The sequence below is a fragment of the Typopeltis vanoorti genome, chromosome 5 (genome assembly GCF_054136105.1).
Source record: "Typopeltis vanoorti isolate ZY-2024b chromosome 5, IOZ_Tvanoo_1.0, whole genome shotgun sequence".
NCBI lineage: Eukaryota > Metazoa > Arthropoda > Arachnida > Uropygi > Thelyphonidae > Typopeltis > Typopeltis vanoorti.
This window is the reverse complement of record NC_143553.1, coordinates 163,096,410-163,117,601: the sequence shown is the minus strand read 5'-3', so window position 1 is coordinate 163,117,601 and position 21,192 is coordinate 163,096,410. Positions and strand designations below refer to the sequence as shown.

Genomic DNA, 21,192 nt, shown 5'->3' with positions numbered 1-21,192 from the left:
TCATCGCAGGAGGACACCTACTATTATACAACTGTCTCAACCTAGTACTACACCGAACTCTACTACCAATCATCTCCATCAATGCCACCTACCGCCCATCTCCACCACAACTAGTATTTTTTTGTCTGTAAATTGCGTGTGTTCTGAAGGGCCGATTTGTCTGTATGCGGGATGAAAAACCCAAGTTTCCGGGAGTAATTCCATTAACATTGTTTGTTGGACTTGTGGAAGTGGTCTATTTATTAGTAGCTGAACTTGTTTAGGATAATTTGGAAATAAATTCATAATGGTAGCCAGTTCTGATTGTAGTAATGATCATAATGATGAAAAATTGATTTGGCTTTATATGATTAGCTCTTTGACAATTGCATTTTTCTTTTTTTTATGTGATAACAAAAATCGTTTCAAACACATCTTTCAGTATAGGTAGTTTTCTACATAATGCGAAGCTGAGTTTGCCATAAATGAGGTTTACCCCCAGATAATGATTTTGTAATAATGGTATTTATAAAGAATATTTGAACTCACCATACTTTGATGTTGATTTTTAATTTTTTTCCCCTTTATTTGATAAGAATATATGCACATTGAGGATTTAAGTCAAAGAAATAGCCTGTAAAGTACTCACCCAGTACAATCACATATAGTTTACCAGTTGCCATCTCTCCTTCTTTTCCCTTTGCTATGCAAGTATATTCCCCTTCATCTGCAGTTCTCTGCATATTTTGCACTGTTAACTTACCTAATGATTCTAATTTCTGACGATGATTTACTGGCAGTGTTAAACTCCCTGGAAAAAGGAAAAAATAATAACAGAATATTTGTGACATACTGTTCAAGAAATAATGATGTACTATATAGCATAAAGGAAAAATAAGAAAGAAAGCACATAAGTTATATGTGCTTGCTTTCTTATATACAAAAATTAATGCATATACAGTTGACTCCGTGCATTGTTTGAAAATCTGCATATAACGTTTGACTTCCCAAAAACTTAACTACTAATAACCTCCTGTTGATTGAAAACCTTACCGATAACATTAACAGTCGATTGACACATATTTTGTATGGTATGTATATATGTATTATATACTATATTCTTAAAATAAAGTAAGCTAGAGAAAAGAAAATGTTATTAAAGAAAATCATAAGGAAGTGAAAATACATTTACAGTACTGTATTTATCAATACTATAAGTTTATGTTGTCTGTTTACAAGATGAATCATATGTCTGTCAGTACCTACATCAATATTGTCTTATATGAAACAAAAACACTGTAGATATTATGCGTATTACCTAACACTAGACATAAAAAATGAAAAGACAATGTGAAAAAGAAATTATTCTTATTTATTTACAAGCATTTACAAGTAGCCTAGTGCAATCGATATGATTGCTTTGCAGTAGCCTAGCCTATACATCAATGACTGAATCTTTATAAAATTTTTATTTTATGTTAATAATTAATTAAACTAATTAACAAATTAATAACAGTTAATTCTATGCAGTTATGATTTAATGATGCATCTTTATTTTTGTTTGCATTTCTCTCGAGTGCAAATGGCCATGTACTGTCTGTAAGTGCTTGTGCATAAGTTTTGATAAATTTTAACTTTTCTATAATAGATCTGTGTATATTTTATGGTAGTAAATGATAAAATAGACTAGTATCTACATATATTTTATGCATTCATGACATACCTGACTGTTTATTAATTTTTTTGATATTTCTAAGCTACATGGTTCGTCTGCAAGTTTTTTCAAATTGTCGCAAATCTCCAAAACATTTTCCAATATATTTATTGAAAAAACGCCCATAAGTAGACTCGTGTAGCTCAAACCTGCATTCTTCAAAGGTCCACTGTATTATAAAACATCAAGTGATGATAAAATGCATCATGCAAATTTCAGTGATTATGCCATTTTTTATAAAAATAAATGAATAATGTCCATTGACCATCCCTTTCAAACGAGAATGATCCTAAGTGTCTAAGATTTTTAACAATCATCTAAAATCTGCCAAGGAATCTGTTGCTGAAATAATTTATTAGAAATGACAAAATAATGATGACAATGACTGATCATCTGGTGACTACATTATCTTATGAAATAAGAATGAATGTACATCACTAGTGTGACATTGAAAAATATCAGCACAAACTGCAATTCTCTACATGAAAACTCAACTATGACAATCTTCTAGCAGCTTGTGCTGATATTTTTCAAGGGACATAATATCACACTAGTGATGTTGTGTTAAGCCAAATTTACATCACCGCATCACTGTCAGACTATCAGAAGACGGTCTGACAGTGATACATAACATATTTGGTGGATATATCTCCATGAGATCTTTTTTTACCTTTGGATTGGATGAAATTATGACCAAAACAACTAAGTCTAATCTTCGAAGGTACCTGTGGCATGATTATAAATAATAAATTATACGATAACCACAGTAATTAACTTTAATGAAATGAAAATACAGATATTTCATATTGAAAATAACAGTACATTATCAGTGTGTAGAAACAAGCAATCAAAGGAACCAGATTACACAGTACATACAGCAGTCAGTGGTCTACCAATTAAAAAATGTTGCCAAGTGCTAGAAATTAGCATCAATAAATAATATTATTAAAAATATTATTAAACGACTATTTTTGATGATCACATAAAATAAGAATCTCCCAAACTTTTGGAAGAGAAAGATGATCGTTCTGATTCAGATTTAGCCGATGTAAAAGGGTTTCACAACTTTCTTTGAAAAGGCATTCCTATTTAAACCTGTCTATGGAGAATTCCTTGATAAGGAACCAACTTTGAGTGACTAAAAAAGATTTAGCATCTAATATTTGATCGATTTTAGATCTTGAAAGAAGGATTTCAGCTACCCTGAATGATGAATTACTTAATATTGTTCTTCGTATTTCTAAACAATCTTTAGCCCGTTCTTATGAAAGACATTCCTACAAACTGATGCAAAAATACAAATCGTTACACCGTAAACAAAAAATTACTCCAGACAACAAGCCCACTAATAAATGAATTGTGATCTGGTTGCCAGTTATCTGATGCTGAAACTTGCGTATTAGCTAAAGGCCATGACTTTGCTGTGGTAACAAAATGAATCCCATATCTTGAATTTTTGCATAACATAGAATGCAATTTGTCGGGACTTTCCAGCAAAGATGCTAATAAACTACGTTCTGAAGTTGCGGCTTCGCTTTTTAAAAGCAAATTACGCCCATGAAATTTATCGAGTGCTGAAATCCGGGAATTAGTTTAATTAAGAAAAAATAGCAATATATCCATTTTGAAAGCAGATAAAGGAAAAGCAGTAGTGGTAATGGATAAGGCTGACATTGAGAGAAAAATAGACTACCTTTCACAGGATACCTCCACCTATCAAGAAAATTAATAATAACCCTAATCTTTTTCAGGACTCTCATATCTGTAGTCTCTGGTCTTTGGTTTACTTTTGACCCAGCTCTAAGATCCAGTTAAAACTGGTTTGAATACTGTCTTGTATGCAGCTAATTTAGTGTTCTGACTAATTTCTCTCTTATTCCATATGAATTTATTCAACTGACATCCTACCATACCATCTTTATTGAAAAATAGTACCTAAGTAGCTCAGATGTTTTACATGTTCTATAAGTTCTCCATTCACAATGCAGTTGATATTTTTAATTATTATTATTATTATTATTCAGGCCTCCACGGAGTCAAAAGACTCTTCGTGGGAGGTCCTTCCTAAGAAACACAAAGTCTATCAAGACTCATTGAGGGGAGGTCCCCCCCCCCAAGAAACACAAAGTCTATCATACTTCTTAAACTCATTGATCATTCTCGCTCTCACCACTCCATCAGGCAATGCATTCCATGGTTCAACCACCCTCCGTGCAAAGAAACCACTCCTCACCCTCTTGTTCACAGATTCCTTTCGTAACTTCTTCCTATTTTCATTGTTTTTGTCTTGTTATTGCTGCCCTTCAATACAATATCTATTACAACAGTTATTCAATTTAGTCAGGGAATCTTGCAAACTTGTAGCGGATTTATTTAGAAGTGTAACATTGTCCGCATAAAGCAAAGAGCTGAGATTAACATCTCCAATTTTGAAATCTGGTTTAATACCACTTTCCTTCATAATGTGACCCATATACATAATGACTAACTGAGGGGATAATGAACATCCTTGTCTCACACCAGATTTAACATTAAACCATCTTCCTGTATTTCCTTCAATTCTAACTGCTGACTTACAACTTAAATAAAGACAAAGTTGATATAATGCTCCATTGACACCATACAAATGTAGTGTTTTGAATAGCTTTTCTCTTGGCACTTTGTCATATGCCTTTTCCAGATCTACAAAACTTAAATACAGATCTTTATTATGTTCCCATGATTTCTCAACAATTTGTCGTAAACTGAAAATCTGCTCCTGACGGCCTCTGAATCCAGCTTGTTCTTCACCAAGCTTCCCCTTCCACAATTCTTCTCAACCATTTCTCAAGTATACTTGCATAAATCTTACCAGGAACATTTAGCAGGGAAATGCTCTGTAGTTCTCACATTCCGTTTTATTTCCCTTTTTATATATGGGTACTATGAGAGCTCTACTGAAATTATCTGGAATTCGTCCCTCTGTCTAGGCCTTCTGAACTATGTAGTGCAGCCACTGTAAGACTTTTATACCTCCATACTTGAGCATTTCTGGTCGAAGATCATCTACTCCTGCTGCCTTTCCACATTTCAAACCTTTGATGGCTTTTACTACTTCAAGTATGGATATGTATTCCTGACTGTATGCCTGTTAAGTGTTTTTTACCACTGTGCTATCACTGCTTGTTTCATTTAGCAATTTTTCGATGTAATTACTCCATACTTCAAGGATATCTTTTTTCTCCAGTTTTCATGTCACCTTTATCATCTCTAATTCCTTTTACAGCACTCTTTCTTCCATTTCTGAGCTTCTTCAACAACCTCCAAAATATCTTGCCACCTTCTTGATATTTATTTTCTATGTTCTTACCAAGTCTTCCCATGACTTTTGTTTAGCTAGTTTTACAGAATGTTTAGCTTTTTTTTTACATTTGTCTCTGTATTCTTTAAGACCACAAGCTGACTTATTTGCCAGGAACTTTTGTTATGCTTTCTTCTTTTCTTTCACTGCCTCTTTAACTTCCTGTGTCGACCATGGAGTTCTGATTTTTTTATCCTTGCAGATAACCTTACCACATGCCTCTCTGGCAAGATCAATCAGTGTTTTCTTCAAGGCTTACCATTGAATCTCCAAGGTTTAGTTCCTGCTCTCAAACTCTTTCATTTTTTTCTTCAATAATCTTTGTGTATTTTAGTCTACAGTTCACATCTGAGAGCTGCTCAACTTTTATTCACTTCAAAACTTTCTTACATGTTATTGTTTTCAAAATGAAATTCATTTTTATCCTGCTCAAGACTAAATAGTGATCACTTCCAATTTCAAATCCTCTGTACACTCTGGTGTCCTGCACCAGGGAGAAAACATCAATATCGATCAAAAATTCATAAAGAAGGTTATCCAGTAAAACCTAATGTGAACTGTATTGACTCTCCTACCTATAGAATTGCTAAATTTCTGTCATGTTTATTAACTGCCCACACTGGACAATCCAGATCATTCATCAAGAATTCCACACATTTTCTTGAAAAAATCAAGGATACTCAAATACAAGAGTCGGATTTAGTCAGCTTCGACATTGTTTCCCTCTTTACCAACATTCCATTATCTGACACTGTTAATTTATTATATGATGATTACCCTACTAATATGGCAAAGATTTTGAATTTGTTATACATTCAGGATATTTCATGTGGAAAAACAAGATCTATACACAAGTTGAAGGTACTGCCATGAGTAACCCTCTGTCTCCACCTTTGGTAAACTATTTTTTGAACCATCTAGAACATACCCTGTTCTCATCCATTCATCCTCAACCCTCTCATTGGTTCCGTTATGTTGATGATGTCTTTGCTATTTGGCCTCATTCTGAAAATGAACCTACCACTTTTCTACAACAGATCAATAGCCTTCACCCATGCATTCAGTTCACCATGGAAAAAGAAAAGGCAGGTAGTTTACCATTCTTGGGCATTTGCCTTTTATGCATAGCCTCTGGTAATTTATCAACCAATGTTTATCATAAATCTACCTTTACTGGCACATCCATCCATCAAAAGTCTGCTCATCACATCTCTCAAAAAAAATTGGTTATCAAGTCCTTAATTAATAGACCACATAAGGTGTGCTTGCTCTTCTCCCTCAAGCTTACAACAAGAACTTCTCACTATGGTTGTTGAAAGTTTTTCCCTTGGTTATACTCTAAATTAAAGATACCAAGAAATTATATAGTTGGTTTAATCCTTTTTCCAAGTGTAAGCAAACAAAGTTTGCACCTGAAGTATTTTCAGGACTGGGGCAACTCGTGGTAAAGGTGGTATGACTTCACATCACTTGCCTTAGTATCCCATAATGCAAAGCACGTGTCCTTGCGGACATGTATACTGCTATGGTCAATAAAGGTCAAAACCCAGACTGGTTTTGGCCTTTATTGAGGTCTCATCAGTGGGAGCCAGACCCAGAGGTGATACCAAGGCTGAAGTAATGCAGAAGTCATATTTCCATATATGAGTTGCCCACTTTCAACAACTATCTATCTCTAATCCAGAGTATTATAATAATAAGGTGTCACACCTTTTGGCAACTCATATGTGAAAATATGACTTCTGCATTACTTCAACTTGGTACCACCTCTGGGTCTGACTTCCACAGATGAGACAGCAATAAAGGTCGAAACTGGTCTGGGTAGTGTCCCTTCCATTAATGCATAGCACATCTCCTTGTGGACAGTATACATGTCCACAAGGAGATGTGCTTTGCATTATGGGATACTAAGGCAAGTGATGTGAAGTCATAACACCTTTACCACGAGTTGCCCCATGAGTTTGCACCTGAAAATACTTCAAGTGCAAACTTTGTTTGCTTATACTTGGAAAAAGGATTAAACCAAGTATATAATTTCTTGGCATCTTTAATTTATTTTAAGCTTCTCGCTATCAAAATGTTAATGGTATTGAATGGTTACACCCTAATCAAATCCAGCAGATAATGGACTCTATGTTCCAACACCTCAGGATTCTTCAACAGACCGCAGGGTTCAAATCACTTATATTTCGCATCTCGGAACCGATTGGTAGAATTTGGAGGAAGTATCATCTCATTCCCACATATTTTCGGATCAACAAAATTTCTCGTCTGTTACCATCTACAAAAGACAAACTGGCACCTCTATCATTAGCTCACATTTACCAGATACTGTGTGAATATAATCTAACATAATTTTGACAAAGAGGCCGTTCTGTAGAAAAAAGAATTAAAGAACATCAATATTATATTGAATACATGAAACCTCAAAAGTCTCTGGCACAACATAGTATTGACACTAAACACAATATTCAGTGGGATAAAGCTTGTCTTCTCCATAGATGCAGATCTAAATATGAACGCCTTTTCAAAGAAAGGCGTTCATATTTAAACCTGCATCTATAATCTTGTCTCTAGAAGCAAGGTTTCTACTTCATCAATTGTTAGCCCTCACTAAAATAGTACTAAAATAGGTTTATCACTAATCTCTTCTAAGTGGGATTTACATAATAATTCTACTCTTTACTCTTAAGAAAAATTCCTACTCTTTTACAAAATATTGATAAAAGAAAACTGCATAAAATGTTGTCAAGATGGTTGAGCAGTCTAAGGCACCAGACTCATTTAACCTTCCCTGTGAAAGGAATGTGATTTCTAGTCCATGTATGTGGGCATGGATTCAAATCCCACTCCTAACAGAAACATATCTGGTTGACCACCAGATGGTGCATACTGGATGGACTGCATGATCATGAGCTCTCAGCTAAGTCATTGTTTTAATACGATTTAATATTTTGATAATTAATTTTGTAGTATTCTTGCATATAAATGTGTGGCTGAGTATGTTTATTTATTTTTGATATATTTATACCATGTATGACAGATAAACTGTGTTATTCATGGCACCCATTGTGGAGGCCAAGACATATTTGTGCAGCGGGTTTGACATGGCAGATTTTGCAAAACGTAGTGTGTGTGCACGCTATGTATTCATTGCCAAGAAAAAATAGATTGTGATATGAGAGTGGCAGTGGAGAGAGTGTGTGTTGTAGATGTTGTACAAGCCAGAAATGTGAGACTTGGAAGCGAGAGAATGAAGTAGCAGAAGTCATTACTGAAAACTGGGAAACTGAATCTTGGAGCGAATGGGTACTAGGTTTAAATGATGGTCAAAATATGAAAGAGAATATAAATGAAGTGGCTGAAAATAGTGGTATGATAGCGTATGCAAAAGTTGTGGTGGTGGAAGTTCAGGAGAATGTAGAAGACCTGAATAGAGAAATAGCTCACTTGCATGTAGTCCTTCATAGGACAAAGAGCAAGAGTGAAAGGCTGCAGAAACAGCAAGAGATTAGTCAAACTGAGGACAGACTAACAGCAAGAGATCCAAAGCCAAAAAAAGAAAATTCTAAAAATAAATTAGAGAAAGAGGGTAAGCAGATATTTTACAGTGATTCTATGATAAGGGGGTACTACATGAAAGCGCTACAAAATCTTGTTTCCCTGGTGCAAAAATCAATGATATTATTAATGTTGTCAGAATGACAAAAGGGAAGTTAAAGGAATTGATTGTTGTGGATGGAATCAATGGCTTGAGAGGTGAGAAGTATTGTAGGAAGATGTGAAAGAGTTATTGGAAGAAGCAAAAAGAAGAGCAAGTGAGTGAAGTTTGTAAGTCTGTTGCCATGCTCTAATAAAGGCAAACTGAGAAGAAGGGCAATGTTAGCTAAAGAATAAAAAATTTTGCACAAATATAACTTGTGCAAAAAAAAGAATAATGTAGAGTTTGTGGACCTATGGCCTGAGTTTGATGGGTGTAATGAGCTGCAAAATGCTGACAGACTGCACTTAAACATATTCAGAGTTAGGTGTGTAAGGATAGCTTTGTGTCACTGAGAGTGTGGAAGTGCAAAGTCAAGAAAACTAAAGAAATTAGGGTGGATGCAGATCAGTGTGTGTGTGAAAGCACCCATGAAACAAATGAGTGAGAATAACCAACAAGTGCAGAATCTAGTCTCTCAAGCAAAAATATTGCATAGGGTAGACAATTCAGGAAGTAAAGATGGTTGGACCTATAGGGATGCTACAGTTTCTATACACTAATGCCAGAAGTATCAGGAACAAGAGGGAGGAGATTTAGGCATTGGTTAGTGCAACCTCACCAAACATTACAGGTATTAGTTAGACTTAGCTAACAGCAGATGATATAGTTACAGGAATAGAATGTGATGAATTTAGTAATGAGGATAGTTAATGGGTGTCTGGAGGAAGTAATATCATGCTGTATGTCCAAAGTCAGCAGGGTAAATTGGTTGGAGTAAGATGGATGAGTAGTGTTATGCATTAGCTGTAAACAAAGAACTTGTGGAGGGTATATAAGGAGAAAGGTGACCAGCTAATTCATGAACAGTACAAGGATCAGGCAAGAAAGGTAACCAGCATGATAAGGAAGGCAAAATCAGATTATGAGAAGAAATTAGTTGAAAAGGCAAAAGGAAATCCCAAAGAGTTTTTTCATTATGTGGCAAGTAGAAGGAAGAATAGCTATGGAAGGATAACTTTAATGAGTGCAGATGGTAAAGAAGTAATGGAGGAAGATGAAATTGTTGAGCTACTGAGTGACCATTTTGCAAGGGTAATAAATCATCCAAGTGAAGATACTGTTATGACACAAGTGACAGGGACTGATGTGAGAACATCAGTTAACTTGATATACTAAGAATTGGTGGTACTTAGCATACTGCAGAATGTGCATGCAAATATACTGTGGGATTGGATGGGATATCGGCTCACATTTTAAGAGAATGTGCAGGGAACTGTCATTGTCTCTGACTAGGCTGTTTAATTGAAGTCTCAGTTCTGGCAAAGTCTCAACAGAGTGAAAGGAAGGCAAAATAATTCTTTGCATAAAGATGGATCTAGGTCTGTGGTAGCAAATAATAGACCAATTAGTATTTCAGCAGTGGTGTAAAAGTACTGGAAAACTTGGTCAAAAAGCTAATTCAGGAATAGGTGGATAAGAATACGATACTCTATGATGGGTGGCATGGCTTTGTGAAGGGTCAGTCATGCCTTAGTAATCTACCAAATTTTTTATAATAAAGTGACAACTGAGTTGGTTCAAGGGAATGGCTACACTATGATACTGCTGAATTTTGCAAAGGTGTTTGGAAAGATACCACATGGAACTTTGTTATGTAAATTGCAACAAATGGAGATGGATAGGATGGCTGATGAACAGATACCAAGAAGTTGTATATGAAGGAGCAGAATCCAGGAGAAGGCAGGTGACTAGTGGTGTGCTGCAGGACTCTGTGCTTAGCCACTGTTATTTAATTTGTGCATAAAGGGCAGGTGAATGGAAGAGATGAATGCAAGGCAAATCAGAGTTGGAGTGAGAGAGAGTTATGGGAATGACAGAAGAGGCGAGAAGAAACAATAAAAGAGAGGAAATGAGAAGTATGGGAATGATAGAAGAGGAGAGAATAAAAGCAGTAAAAGAGAGGGAATGAGAGAGAGTTATGGGAACAATAAAAGAGGAGAGAATGGAAACAGTCAGAGAGAGAATGAGAAGAATGCGAGGGAGTGCTGGAACCAGGGATGGAGTGATGCCAGGACAGCAGGTAAGTAGGGAAACACAAAGTGAAAGAGTTAGAGGAGAGAGAGTGAGGGATGCAGGTGAACAATCAAGGAACAGAGTGGTAAGAGCTGTGATGTATGGAGACTCGATGATCCGTGCAAGATAGAATGCCAGAGGGGTGTTTGCCTGGAGGAAAGATAGAGAGTGTGGCTATGGCAATTAAGAGGGGTGAAAGGGGGGAATGAGTGATTGTGATGGGCACAAATGACTTGAGAGGCAATGTAAATTGGGTGGCAAGGGATCTGAGATTCTTGCTTGAGGTTGTACAAAAGAAAACGCAGAGAGGAAAGATTGTGTGTGTGTTGCCAAGAAGCAGAAGAGCATTAATAATGAATAGCATAATAGCCAGAATGTGTCAGAAGAGAGGATTGGAATATGTGGATGCTTGGATGGCATTTAAGGACAGAAAGGAACTGTATATGAGAGACCACTTGCATTTGAATGAGGAAGGACGCAGGCATCTGGAGAGATTGCGGTTTTCTGAACGAGCTGGTGTGTCAATGCAGGGAAACTAAAATTACCAGGGTGGATGGTAGCAGGGGTGGCCTCTTGTGGGAATGGGTGTTCGGGTAAGGGGGATGACATCAGGTAACACTGAGTCCAGTGGGGTCTGGAGGAGATAATGATTGGTATAGAAGCAGTGACATTTTTATGCTTTATACTAATGCCAGGAGTATCCGGAATAAAGGAGATGAATTGTGGTGCTGATAGCATCAGCCTGGCCAAAGATTATTATTATTATTAAGAGAGAGACCGCCAGGGAGTCAGAGACTCATCGAGAGAGGCCACATACTACACACACCAGCTATCATACTTATTCTTGAATTCATTCACACTACTTGCATTCACAACATCCATGGCAATCCATTTCAATCACGCACTACCCTCTGAGAGAAAAATCTAGCCCTCACACCCTTCTTGGCGGCCTTCATTCTCAGCTTCCAAGGATACCCTCTCGTCCTTTCCCCAACCTCCATAAATTGAAAAATTCTATCAATTGAAATCCTGCATGACCCTTTCAGAAGTTTGTAAGTCTCAATCATATCACCCATCATTCTCCTGCTTCTAGTGTCTGCAGTCTACAAATTCTCAATCTCTTCATAATCAGTATTCCACAATCCTGATATCATTTGTAACACTCTCCTTTGCACTCTCTCCAATATATCAGAATCACAATGGAAACCAGGAGACCAAACCTGCACACAATAGTCCAAGTGAGGTCTTATCAAGGCCTTGTAAAGGGGCAAAATAAATTAGAAAAGATTATTGGGATGTCTGAGACGTGGTTGACAGAAAATGATATAATAATAGGAATAGAAGTAGCAGGGTACAGCATTTTTCAGCAAGGGAAACCAGAGTAGTGTAGTACTGCTTATGATAAGTGATGACTCATGTCATCTAAGAGTGGGGGACTTTGGAACGCAGTGAAAACACCAATGGTTTTGAAAGCATATGGTGTGAGGTAGAGGTAGGCAAGACAGGATATTTATGGGGTGCTGCTAAAGCCAAGGAGCACAGAGGGTGGGGAGCAGAAGATGTTTAGGGAGTTGAGCTTGGCAAGTGCAAAAGAATGATTGTTATAGGAGATTTTAACTACAGTAGTATAAGCTGGGAAGAGGAAAATGAATGTAGTAATAAGGGAATGGAATTTCTAGAATTCTTGAGGGACAAATGTCTTAGGCAACATGTAATAGAGGGAATAAGAGGTTCAAGAGTTTTGGATTTGGTCATAGCATCAGAAGAGCTGATAATAAGTGAGATGACCTCTTCCACCAGAGAGAGTGACCATGTGGTTCTGACTTGGAAGATGAATAGACATGCAGGTGTATCAAAGAAAAGGGTACGTATGTGGAATTATAAGGCAGGTGATTATAATAGTCTTAGGTCTGAACTAGGGGCAGTTACATGGAGGGCAGATTTGGAAGGCCTGGATATCATTAGTGCTTGGGAAATTGTGAAGGAATATTTGTTAACAGCAATAGTAAGCTGTATTCCACGAGTGAAGAAGAGGACACAATTGGGTGTAAAGTGGATAACAAACAATACCAAGCAGGAACTGCAGTTGACAAAGAGATTATGAAAAAGATATAAGGAGAGGGGTGGAGGGCAGATACATGAAGAATGTAAGACGCAGGCCAGGAGAGTGACCATGAGTATTGCGAGGAAGGCAAAACTGGAATATGAGAAGAGATTGGCACTAAGATCCAAAGAAAATCCTAGGGAATTTTTAAGCTATGTGGCCAGTAGGAAGAGAAATGATTGTGGAAGAATGACATTGCAGGATAAAAATGGGAATAGAGTGACTGATGCAGAGGACATAGTGGAGTTGTTCAATGAGTACTTTATTGGAGTATTTCATCCTGGACAAGAAGGTTTTAATACAAGAGGCATAGGGCAGATTCAGGGTTTAGAGGTGCAAGAGTAGAGTGTGTTCCAAATAATGAGTACTCTGGATGTCAGTAAAGCTGTAAGGCTGGATGGTATTTCACCATGGGTTTTGAGAGAATGTGCTAAAGAACTGACATCTCCATTGACCTGGCTTTTCAATGAAAGTCTGGCTATGGGAAAGGTACCCAGGGAATGGAAGGAAGGTAAGATAGTGACATTGCATAAGGGTGGTAGCAGACTGGAAGTGTCTAATTATAGGCCAGTTTGTGTGTCATCAGTAGTTGTTAAGGTCTTGGAGAAATTAGTGAGGGACCATATACAGCATTGGGCAGATGAGGGTAATGTTATCTATGAGAATCAACATGGATTTGTTAAGGGACACTCTTGCTTTAGTAATATCATTGCCTTTTATAATAAAGTGTCAAGTGACAAGAGCAATTGATGAGGCAAAGGCATATACTGCCATTTTTTTTGGATTTTGCAAAGGCATTTGGGTACCACATGATAAGCTGATACTTAAGTTGCAGCACATGGGTTTAGATGTCGGGTTAGTCAACTGGATTCAGGATTGGCTGTCTGATAGGTATCAGAGAGTTGTGTATTGTGGGACAATATCAAGGAGGCAGAAGGTTACAAGTGGGGGTTCCACAGGGCTCAGTACTGTGACCTGTACTGTTTAACCTTTATATTAATGACACTGTCAATGGATTGCAAGGGGATATTCAGTTGTTTGCAGATGATGTAAAGCTGGGCAGGGTTATTAGTAATAGTGCAGATGTGGCAACCCTGCAAGAGGATTTGAATAAACCGAACGATGAGCAAATGAATGAGGGTGTCGGTTTAATGCAGCAAAATGTAAAGTCTTGAAGTTTGGGATACATCGATGAGAGGCTGCATATTCAATTGGAGGAGCTACTGGAGGAAGTAGAGGAGACAAGAGATCTGGGGATGATGATTGATAGAAAACCGAAATTCAGGGAGCATATTGCAAAGGTGGTGAAGGTAACCCAGAGGATTGCTGCAATACTGAGAAGGACGCTAACCTGCAGAGATAAAAGAGTTATCATTCTGTTGTATATGACTCTGATCAGACCATACTTAGCCTATTGTTCTCAAATTTGTTTCCCAAAATTTGAAGGGGGTAAATTAACTGTTGAAAGGATGCAGAGGCAGATAACCAAGATGGTTTCAGGACTCTATAAGGTTAGTTATGAGGATTGGCTGAAGGAATGTAGACTGCAGTTTGGTGGATAGAAGAAGGAGAGGTGATATGATCGAGACTTTTAAACTGTTGAGAGGCAGTTACAGAGTTGACACTGGGGAGTTCTTTCACTTGGTGAAACAGCAGGAAGGAGCAATGACAATGGGCCATCCCTGGAAGTTACGAAAGGAAACTGTAAGCAAGAGGGTGAGGAGTGGATTCTTTGCATGGAGGGTGGTTGAACCATGGAATGCATTGCTTGATAGTGGTGAGAGCAAGAATGGTCAATGAGTTTAAGGAGGGTTATGATAGATTCTGTTTTTCCTAAAAAGGTCCTCCCACAATGAATATCTTGACTCCATGGAGGCCTGAATAATAATAATAATAATACCTCCTGAAGGAACACGGCATTGTCGTGGCAGTGGGGCTTGCGTGTTTCAGTGATGATAAGAGCTATTCTGGTAGTAGCATAGCTACCAGCAGGGACACTCTTGTCAGACAGGTCTCAACTGAGGAGTCAGACTAACAGTGTTCCATCCCCCATCTTAATGGTGAAAAGCAAGAAGAGATATATACCGGATCAGTCGATGCCCAGGTCATCAAGGACTGCGTCAGATGTTGGAGATCCTGGGCATCAGGCGACAAGTGGACTACCCAGCTCTCCTTGCTGGGTCCTGTAGAAGTTATGAAATTTTTTTACAGATCAACACCAGAAAAACGAGGTTTCAGAAAGCATATGCATTTAATCTGGCAAAAAAAATTTCCAGAATCTGCAATAACAGAACAAAGACTTATGGACCAAAAGAATTTCATTTTCCATAACAAAATATTTACCGAACTTGAGCTGCAAGAATCATGTAATAAACCAACTCCAGTAACAGCAATCATTAGGAGGTAGTTATATCAAACTTTGGAATTCAACGCAGTAAACATCAAGTTGACAATATACCTCAAAATGTTTTGACAGAAGTACAGTGAAAAATGAAGTCAGGGATATTGGAATATATGAACTCCATAAATGACTGTGTAAGACTACCACCATTAAAAGCTTTTACATAAATCTAAGCTAAAACAGCTCCTCTTAGATGCAAATGCTGTGATTAAAACTATCACAACCAACAGTATAAAGGAAACAAATCAGCTCCTATACAGCACAGCCTATATCATTACAGTAAAGCTTGGTTGCAAACCGCAAGAGCCGAGGATGAAACAATCTGCATGGAAAATCCAGTTGGAACGAAAAGCAAAAAAACTTCGAGCTGATCTGGATCTGAGAAACTTAAGGAGTTTTAAAGAAGGACGGCTAAAAAATAATAACATCAAAAACAAACTGATTAACACATATAATTTGACAAACAAAACAATTGCTGAAGTTACCAAAGAGCTAAAACAAAAAATTATAGTGACTGCACAGAAAATTAAAAGATATGAAGCAAGAATAAACCAATATGTACAAAATATGCAATTTTGACAAAACCAACATCAGTTCTTTCAGTCTCTCCAGAGAAATACAAATGCAATCATTCACCATAAAAAGAAGAAACACTCGAATTTTGGAAGTCAATCTGGGATAATCCTATTGAACACAATAAAGATGCCTCATGGATTAAGGATATAGAATCAGAAATGAAACAAAATCAAATGCAAAATGTCATTATCACTAAAGAAGTGCACAAGCTAGAAAATTAAAAAACTGGAGTAAACCTGGGAAAGACAAACTACATGGATTTTGATTAAAGCATCTAACAGGTCTACATGATCGAATGGCAAAACAATTTAATTATTTGTTGCAGTCAGGCTCAGTGGAAGACTCGATGATATCTGGGCACACTTTTCTCTTCATGAAAGATAAGGATAAGGGTGCAGACCCAAGTAACTATTGTCCAATAACATGCCTACCAACTATGCTTAAGCCGTTCACTGCAATCATAGCAAATTTCATATACCATTACTTATCAGATAATTGGATTTATCTGATTAAACAAAAAAGGCAATTTTCAAAAATTTTGAGGAACAAAAGACCAGATTATTAATAAAATAATAAACTAATAAGAACACCTTATTAATAAAACGATTCTAAGAAATTCAAAAAGACGAAAAACTAACTTAAACATGGCATGGATAGACTACAAGAAAGCATTCGATTCCCTCCCAAACTCCTGGATCCAAAAATCACTACAAATATTTGGAATTAGCAAAAACATATGTTCGTTTCTGGCTGCTGCTGTGAAATCATGGAAAACAACTTTAATAGTGAATAATGAACGATTTGGAGATATCAGCATTAAACATGGAATTTTCTAAGGTGATTCATTGTCACCATTGCTCTTCAACATTTCTTTGATACCTTTGTCTATGATTCTGAAGAAAACAAAACATGGATATGAAATTCCTAAATGTAATATTAAAATTTCCCATCTGTTGTATATGGATGACTTGAAGTTATATGGAAAATCGATCCAGCAAATAGACTCTTTATTGAACACAGTTCATTTTTTCGTTCAGGACATCAAAATGGAATTTGGTTTAGATAAATGTACAATTTTATCTATTAAATGAGGAAAAATTAATGACACTAACAATTTTAATTTTGATCAAGAGAAATATATAAAAGCAATTTCAGCTGATGAACACTATAAATACCTTGGAATATTAGAAGCCAGTGATATTCTCCACTCGAAAGTTAAACAACAGGCAGCATCAGAATACATCAAGAGAGTTAGAAATGTTCTGAAAACAAAACTAAATGGATTAAACACAATTAGAGCAATGAATTCTTGGGCAATACCAGTGATCCGATACAGCTGGCATAATAGATTGGACAAAAGAAAACCTGGACAAACTGAACCACAAAACTAGAAAAGTAATGACTATATATCAAGCATTACATCCACAAAGTGATGTTGACCGGTTGTACTTACCAAGGAGAATAAGTGAACAGGATCTGCTGCAAGTGAGACAGACTGTGAAAGAAGAAGAAATTAGTTTAAGAAGTTTCATTGACAATAGTTCTGAGCCAATGCATCAAGCAATTACACAAAAAGGCCTTCTAAAAGCAACAGGAAACACATCCGATCACAAAAAGGAACAACAAAATAACCGATATGTGCACTGGAAAAATAAACCCTTACATGGCCAATTTCTTCAAGATACTGAGGACAAAATTGACGTGAACAAGACGTGGCATTAGCTACAATATGGATACATTAAAAAAGAAACAGAAGGATTTATTCTAGCAGCTCAAGAACAGGCATTACAAACTAATGCAATGAAAACAAAAATTTGTTGAACATCAATAATAACAGTAAATGCAGATTATGCAATCAAAAAGATGAGACTGTAGAACATCTAATCAGTGCCTGCAGCAAAATAGCTCAAACTGACTATAAACACCACCATGATAAAGTGGCCAAAATAATTCATTGGCATGTATGCAAAAAATGTGGCTTTCCTACTTCTGATAACTGGTGGCAGTATAAAATAAAGACAGTATTGGAAAACGAAACAGCAAAAATTCTCTGGGACTTTTGAATACAAACTGATCGGCATTTGGAACAGAATAGACTTGACATCACAATTATCAAACATTGACAGGTTTGGATTATTGATATTGCAGTACCCAGTGATAACAACATTAACAACAAAGAACTGGAAAAATATTACTAAATATAGAAATCTGGCAATTGCAGTTGGCCAGCTGTGGCTTATACACACCAAAGTCATCCCAATAGTTATTGGTCCATTTGGTGCAGCTTCAAAGAAGCTATCCAACTATTTACACAATTAAACATCAACGAAGTGACCCCATATGACCTACAAAAAACAGCATTACTTGGAACAGTCCATATTTTACAATGCTACTGACGGACTATTCTTAGATTCTTGGGTAGAATCTAAATTGTTCTCTATCACCAGTCAAATTTTTGTTTATATGATATCTTGTTTTGACTGTGTATCAATTATGTGAATAAAATAATAATAATAATAAATGATACAGGAAATAATTTGAAGGGAGATATTCAGTTGTTAGCTGGAAATAATTTGAAGGGAGATATTCAGTTGTTAGCTGGAAATAATTTGAAGGGAGATATTCAGTTGTTAGCTGGAAATAATTTGAAGGGAGATATTCAGTTGTTAGCTGATAATGCAAAGTTGGGTAGAGTAATAGTTAATCAAGGTGAAGTGGAGAGCTTGCAGGATGATTTAACTAAGCTGACAGTATGAACAAAATATAATGGATGTCAATTTAATGTGGAAAAGTGTAAAGCTATGCATTTTGGGATACAAAGATTACAAGCTGTGTATCACATTGAGGGAATTGTACTCCAGGAAATTGATGAACCCAAGGATTTGGGAGATTAATAGTAGATAGAGAGAGCTGATGTTCAGAGGGAATATTGCTAAAGTAGCCAGGGTAAGATTACTTAGTTATTGAAGAACACATTAACAAGCAGAGATAAGGAAGTTATCATTCCTCTTTACAAAGCCTTGATCTGGATTATTGTGCTCAGGTCTGGTCATCTAGGTTTCTTGGGAATGAGGAAGTGGTGGATGTCAATCTAACGTGGAAAAGAAAGTGAGTGGTCTGTTGAATGCTCCCTATGAAGATTGACCAAGGACTTGTGAATCGCAAAAGTTGGTTGATGGGCAAAAAAAAAAGTGGGAGATTACGATAGAAACATTTTAATTACTTAATTATTTGAAGAATTTTATGGGATTCACGCAGGGGAAATGTTTCAGCACTTGGCTAGAGGGGGAAAAAAAAAAAGGCATCCCTGGAAGTTGAGTAAAAATGTTGCTAGCAAGGATGCGTTCACAGCAGCCATGATTCCGAGAGTTACAGGGTATTCCCACCTTATGTGACTGCTAATTCATAAATAGTATAGAAATAGAAAACACGCCACAACGTATATAAAAAAAATGAATCTTAATTAGGAAAAGATTTTTGGAAAATTTTTGAGTATATTTTCCCTTTTTCTTTTGGAAGGGGGGCAGGGTCCCTTGTTCCCCCCCCCCCCCCCCCATGGGTGCACTACTGGGCAGAAGCATTGAAAACATCAGCTGCGTTGTGAGTGGAGAACATATAGAACAAGTAAAATATTTCAGTTACTTAGGCATGATTTTTAGTGAAGATGGTAAATTAAATATGGAAATAGACAACAGAATCAACAAAGCTGGTATGGTAGGAAGTCAATAAATTTATATGGAATAAGAGAGAAATTAGTCAAACCACTAAATTAGCGGATACAAGACAGTGTTCAAACCAATTTTAACTTATGGATCTGAGAGCTGGGTCAGAAGTAAAATACTTGACCAAAGACTAGAGACTGCAGACATGAGAGTCCTGAGAAAGATTAGGGCATGAACGGATGGCATCAATGACAATATCATATTAAAAACGAGGATATTAGGAATTCATTAGTAGAGCTAATCTCACGTGGTATGGTCACTTAAACAGAATGGGAGAGGAAAGATTTGCAAAACAAGTGTTCTCTGCCAGGTTAGCAGGAAAAAGACCCAGAGGAAGACCAAGATATAGGTGGACTGATATGGTAAAAAGTGCCTTAGAAGATAGAAATATAAGATCTTTTAATGTTGGAGTCTTGACAAGTAACAGCAGACTGATTTGGAGGGAAATTGTAGATGGGAAGTTAGTAATGATGTAACTTTTTCATGTAGTACTATCATATCCTGTACACACCCTTGAGGGTACATGGCAGGAATTTGATGATGATGAAGAAATTATATACTTGGATAAAGGATTACACCAAGTATATAATTTCTTGGTATCTTTAACTACTTCTTCTTCCTAACATGGATTTTAGGTCAGGTGGCCTGTTCCGGTCTCATGCCATCTCTTTCTTTGCATTCCGGTTCTTCTTTTTCCAATTATTTTAGATCTGTATAGTATTTTTGATAGTCTGCTATTGTCAATTCATTGAACAGAATCTATTATTATTTAGGAAAATCCATGGAATACAATGATTCTTTGGATTACACCAAGTAATCCAAAGGCCTGCACTAATCATTATTCATATGATGCCTATTATTATTATTATTAGTAGTAGTAGTAGAAGAATTCGAAGTGTTCAAGATCTCCATGGCATCACAAGACTCAATAAGGGAGACTCGTCTTATGATATAAAATCCACTCTCCATGCAAAAAAATGCCACTTTTCATCCTCTTACCACTACTTCCTTTCAGAACTTCCAAGGACAGCCTCTGGTAGTACCATATAAAAAATTTCCTCAGTGTCAATACCTCTCAATAGGGTAAATATAATTTTCATGCTTTCAATTTATGCTTAAAACAAACATTGCACAGTCCACGTATCATTTTTGTCATCTACTTCTGTACCCTCTCCAAGGTTATTTCACCTGTGAAATAACCTTGTGAAATAATGTGAAATTCTTTAACAGAATCTAATTATTATTATTTAGGAAACTCCATGGGGTTCAAAGAATCATTGTGGAAGGCCCGCACTAATCATTATTCATACGATGCCTATTATTATTATTATTATTATTATTCAGGATCTCCATGGCATCAGAAGACTCATCTTACAACTGCAAAAAAGCCACTTCTCACTACTTTCTTCCTAAAAAAAACTGTCTTACTCACTACTTCATTTCATAACTTCCAGGAACAGCCTCTGATAGTATCATATGAAAAATCTCCTCAGTTCAATACTTCTCAATAGGTTAAATGTAGTTTTCATGCTTTCAGTTTATCCTTATGACAAACACCTCACAGTCCACATATCATTTTT

General features: G+C 36.6%; 1 protein-coding gene across 1 annotated transcript in view; it reads right to left on the bottom strand.

Annotated features, from left to right (window-relative positions):
* LOC150107016 (cell adhesion molecule Dscam1-like) overlaps nt 1-21,192 on the bottom strand; it is a 754,963-nt gene that overhangs the window by 457,790 nt on the left and 275,981 nt on the right. Inside the window, exon 10 of the mRNA XM_090393540.1 lies at nt 629-790. Coding sequence (XP_090249666.1) covers nt 629-790 — 162 coding nt within the window. The remainder of the gene's footprint in view (nt 1-628; nt 791-21,192) is intronic.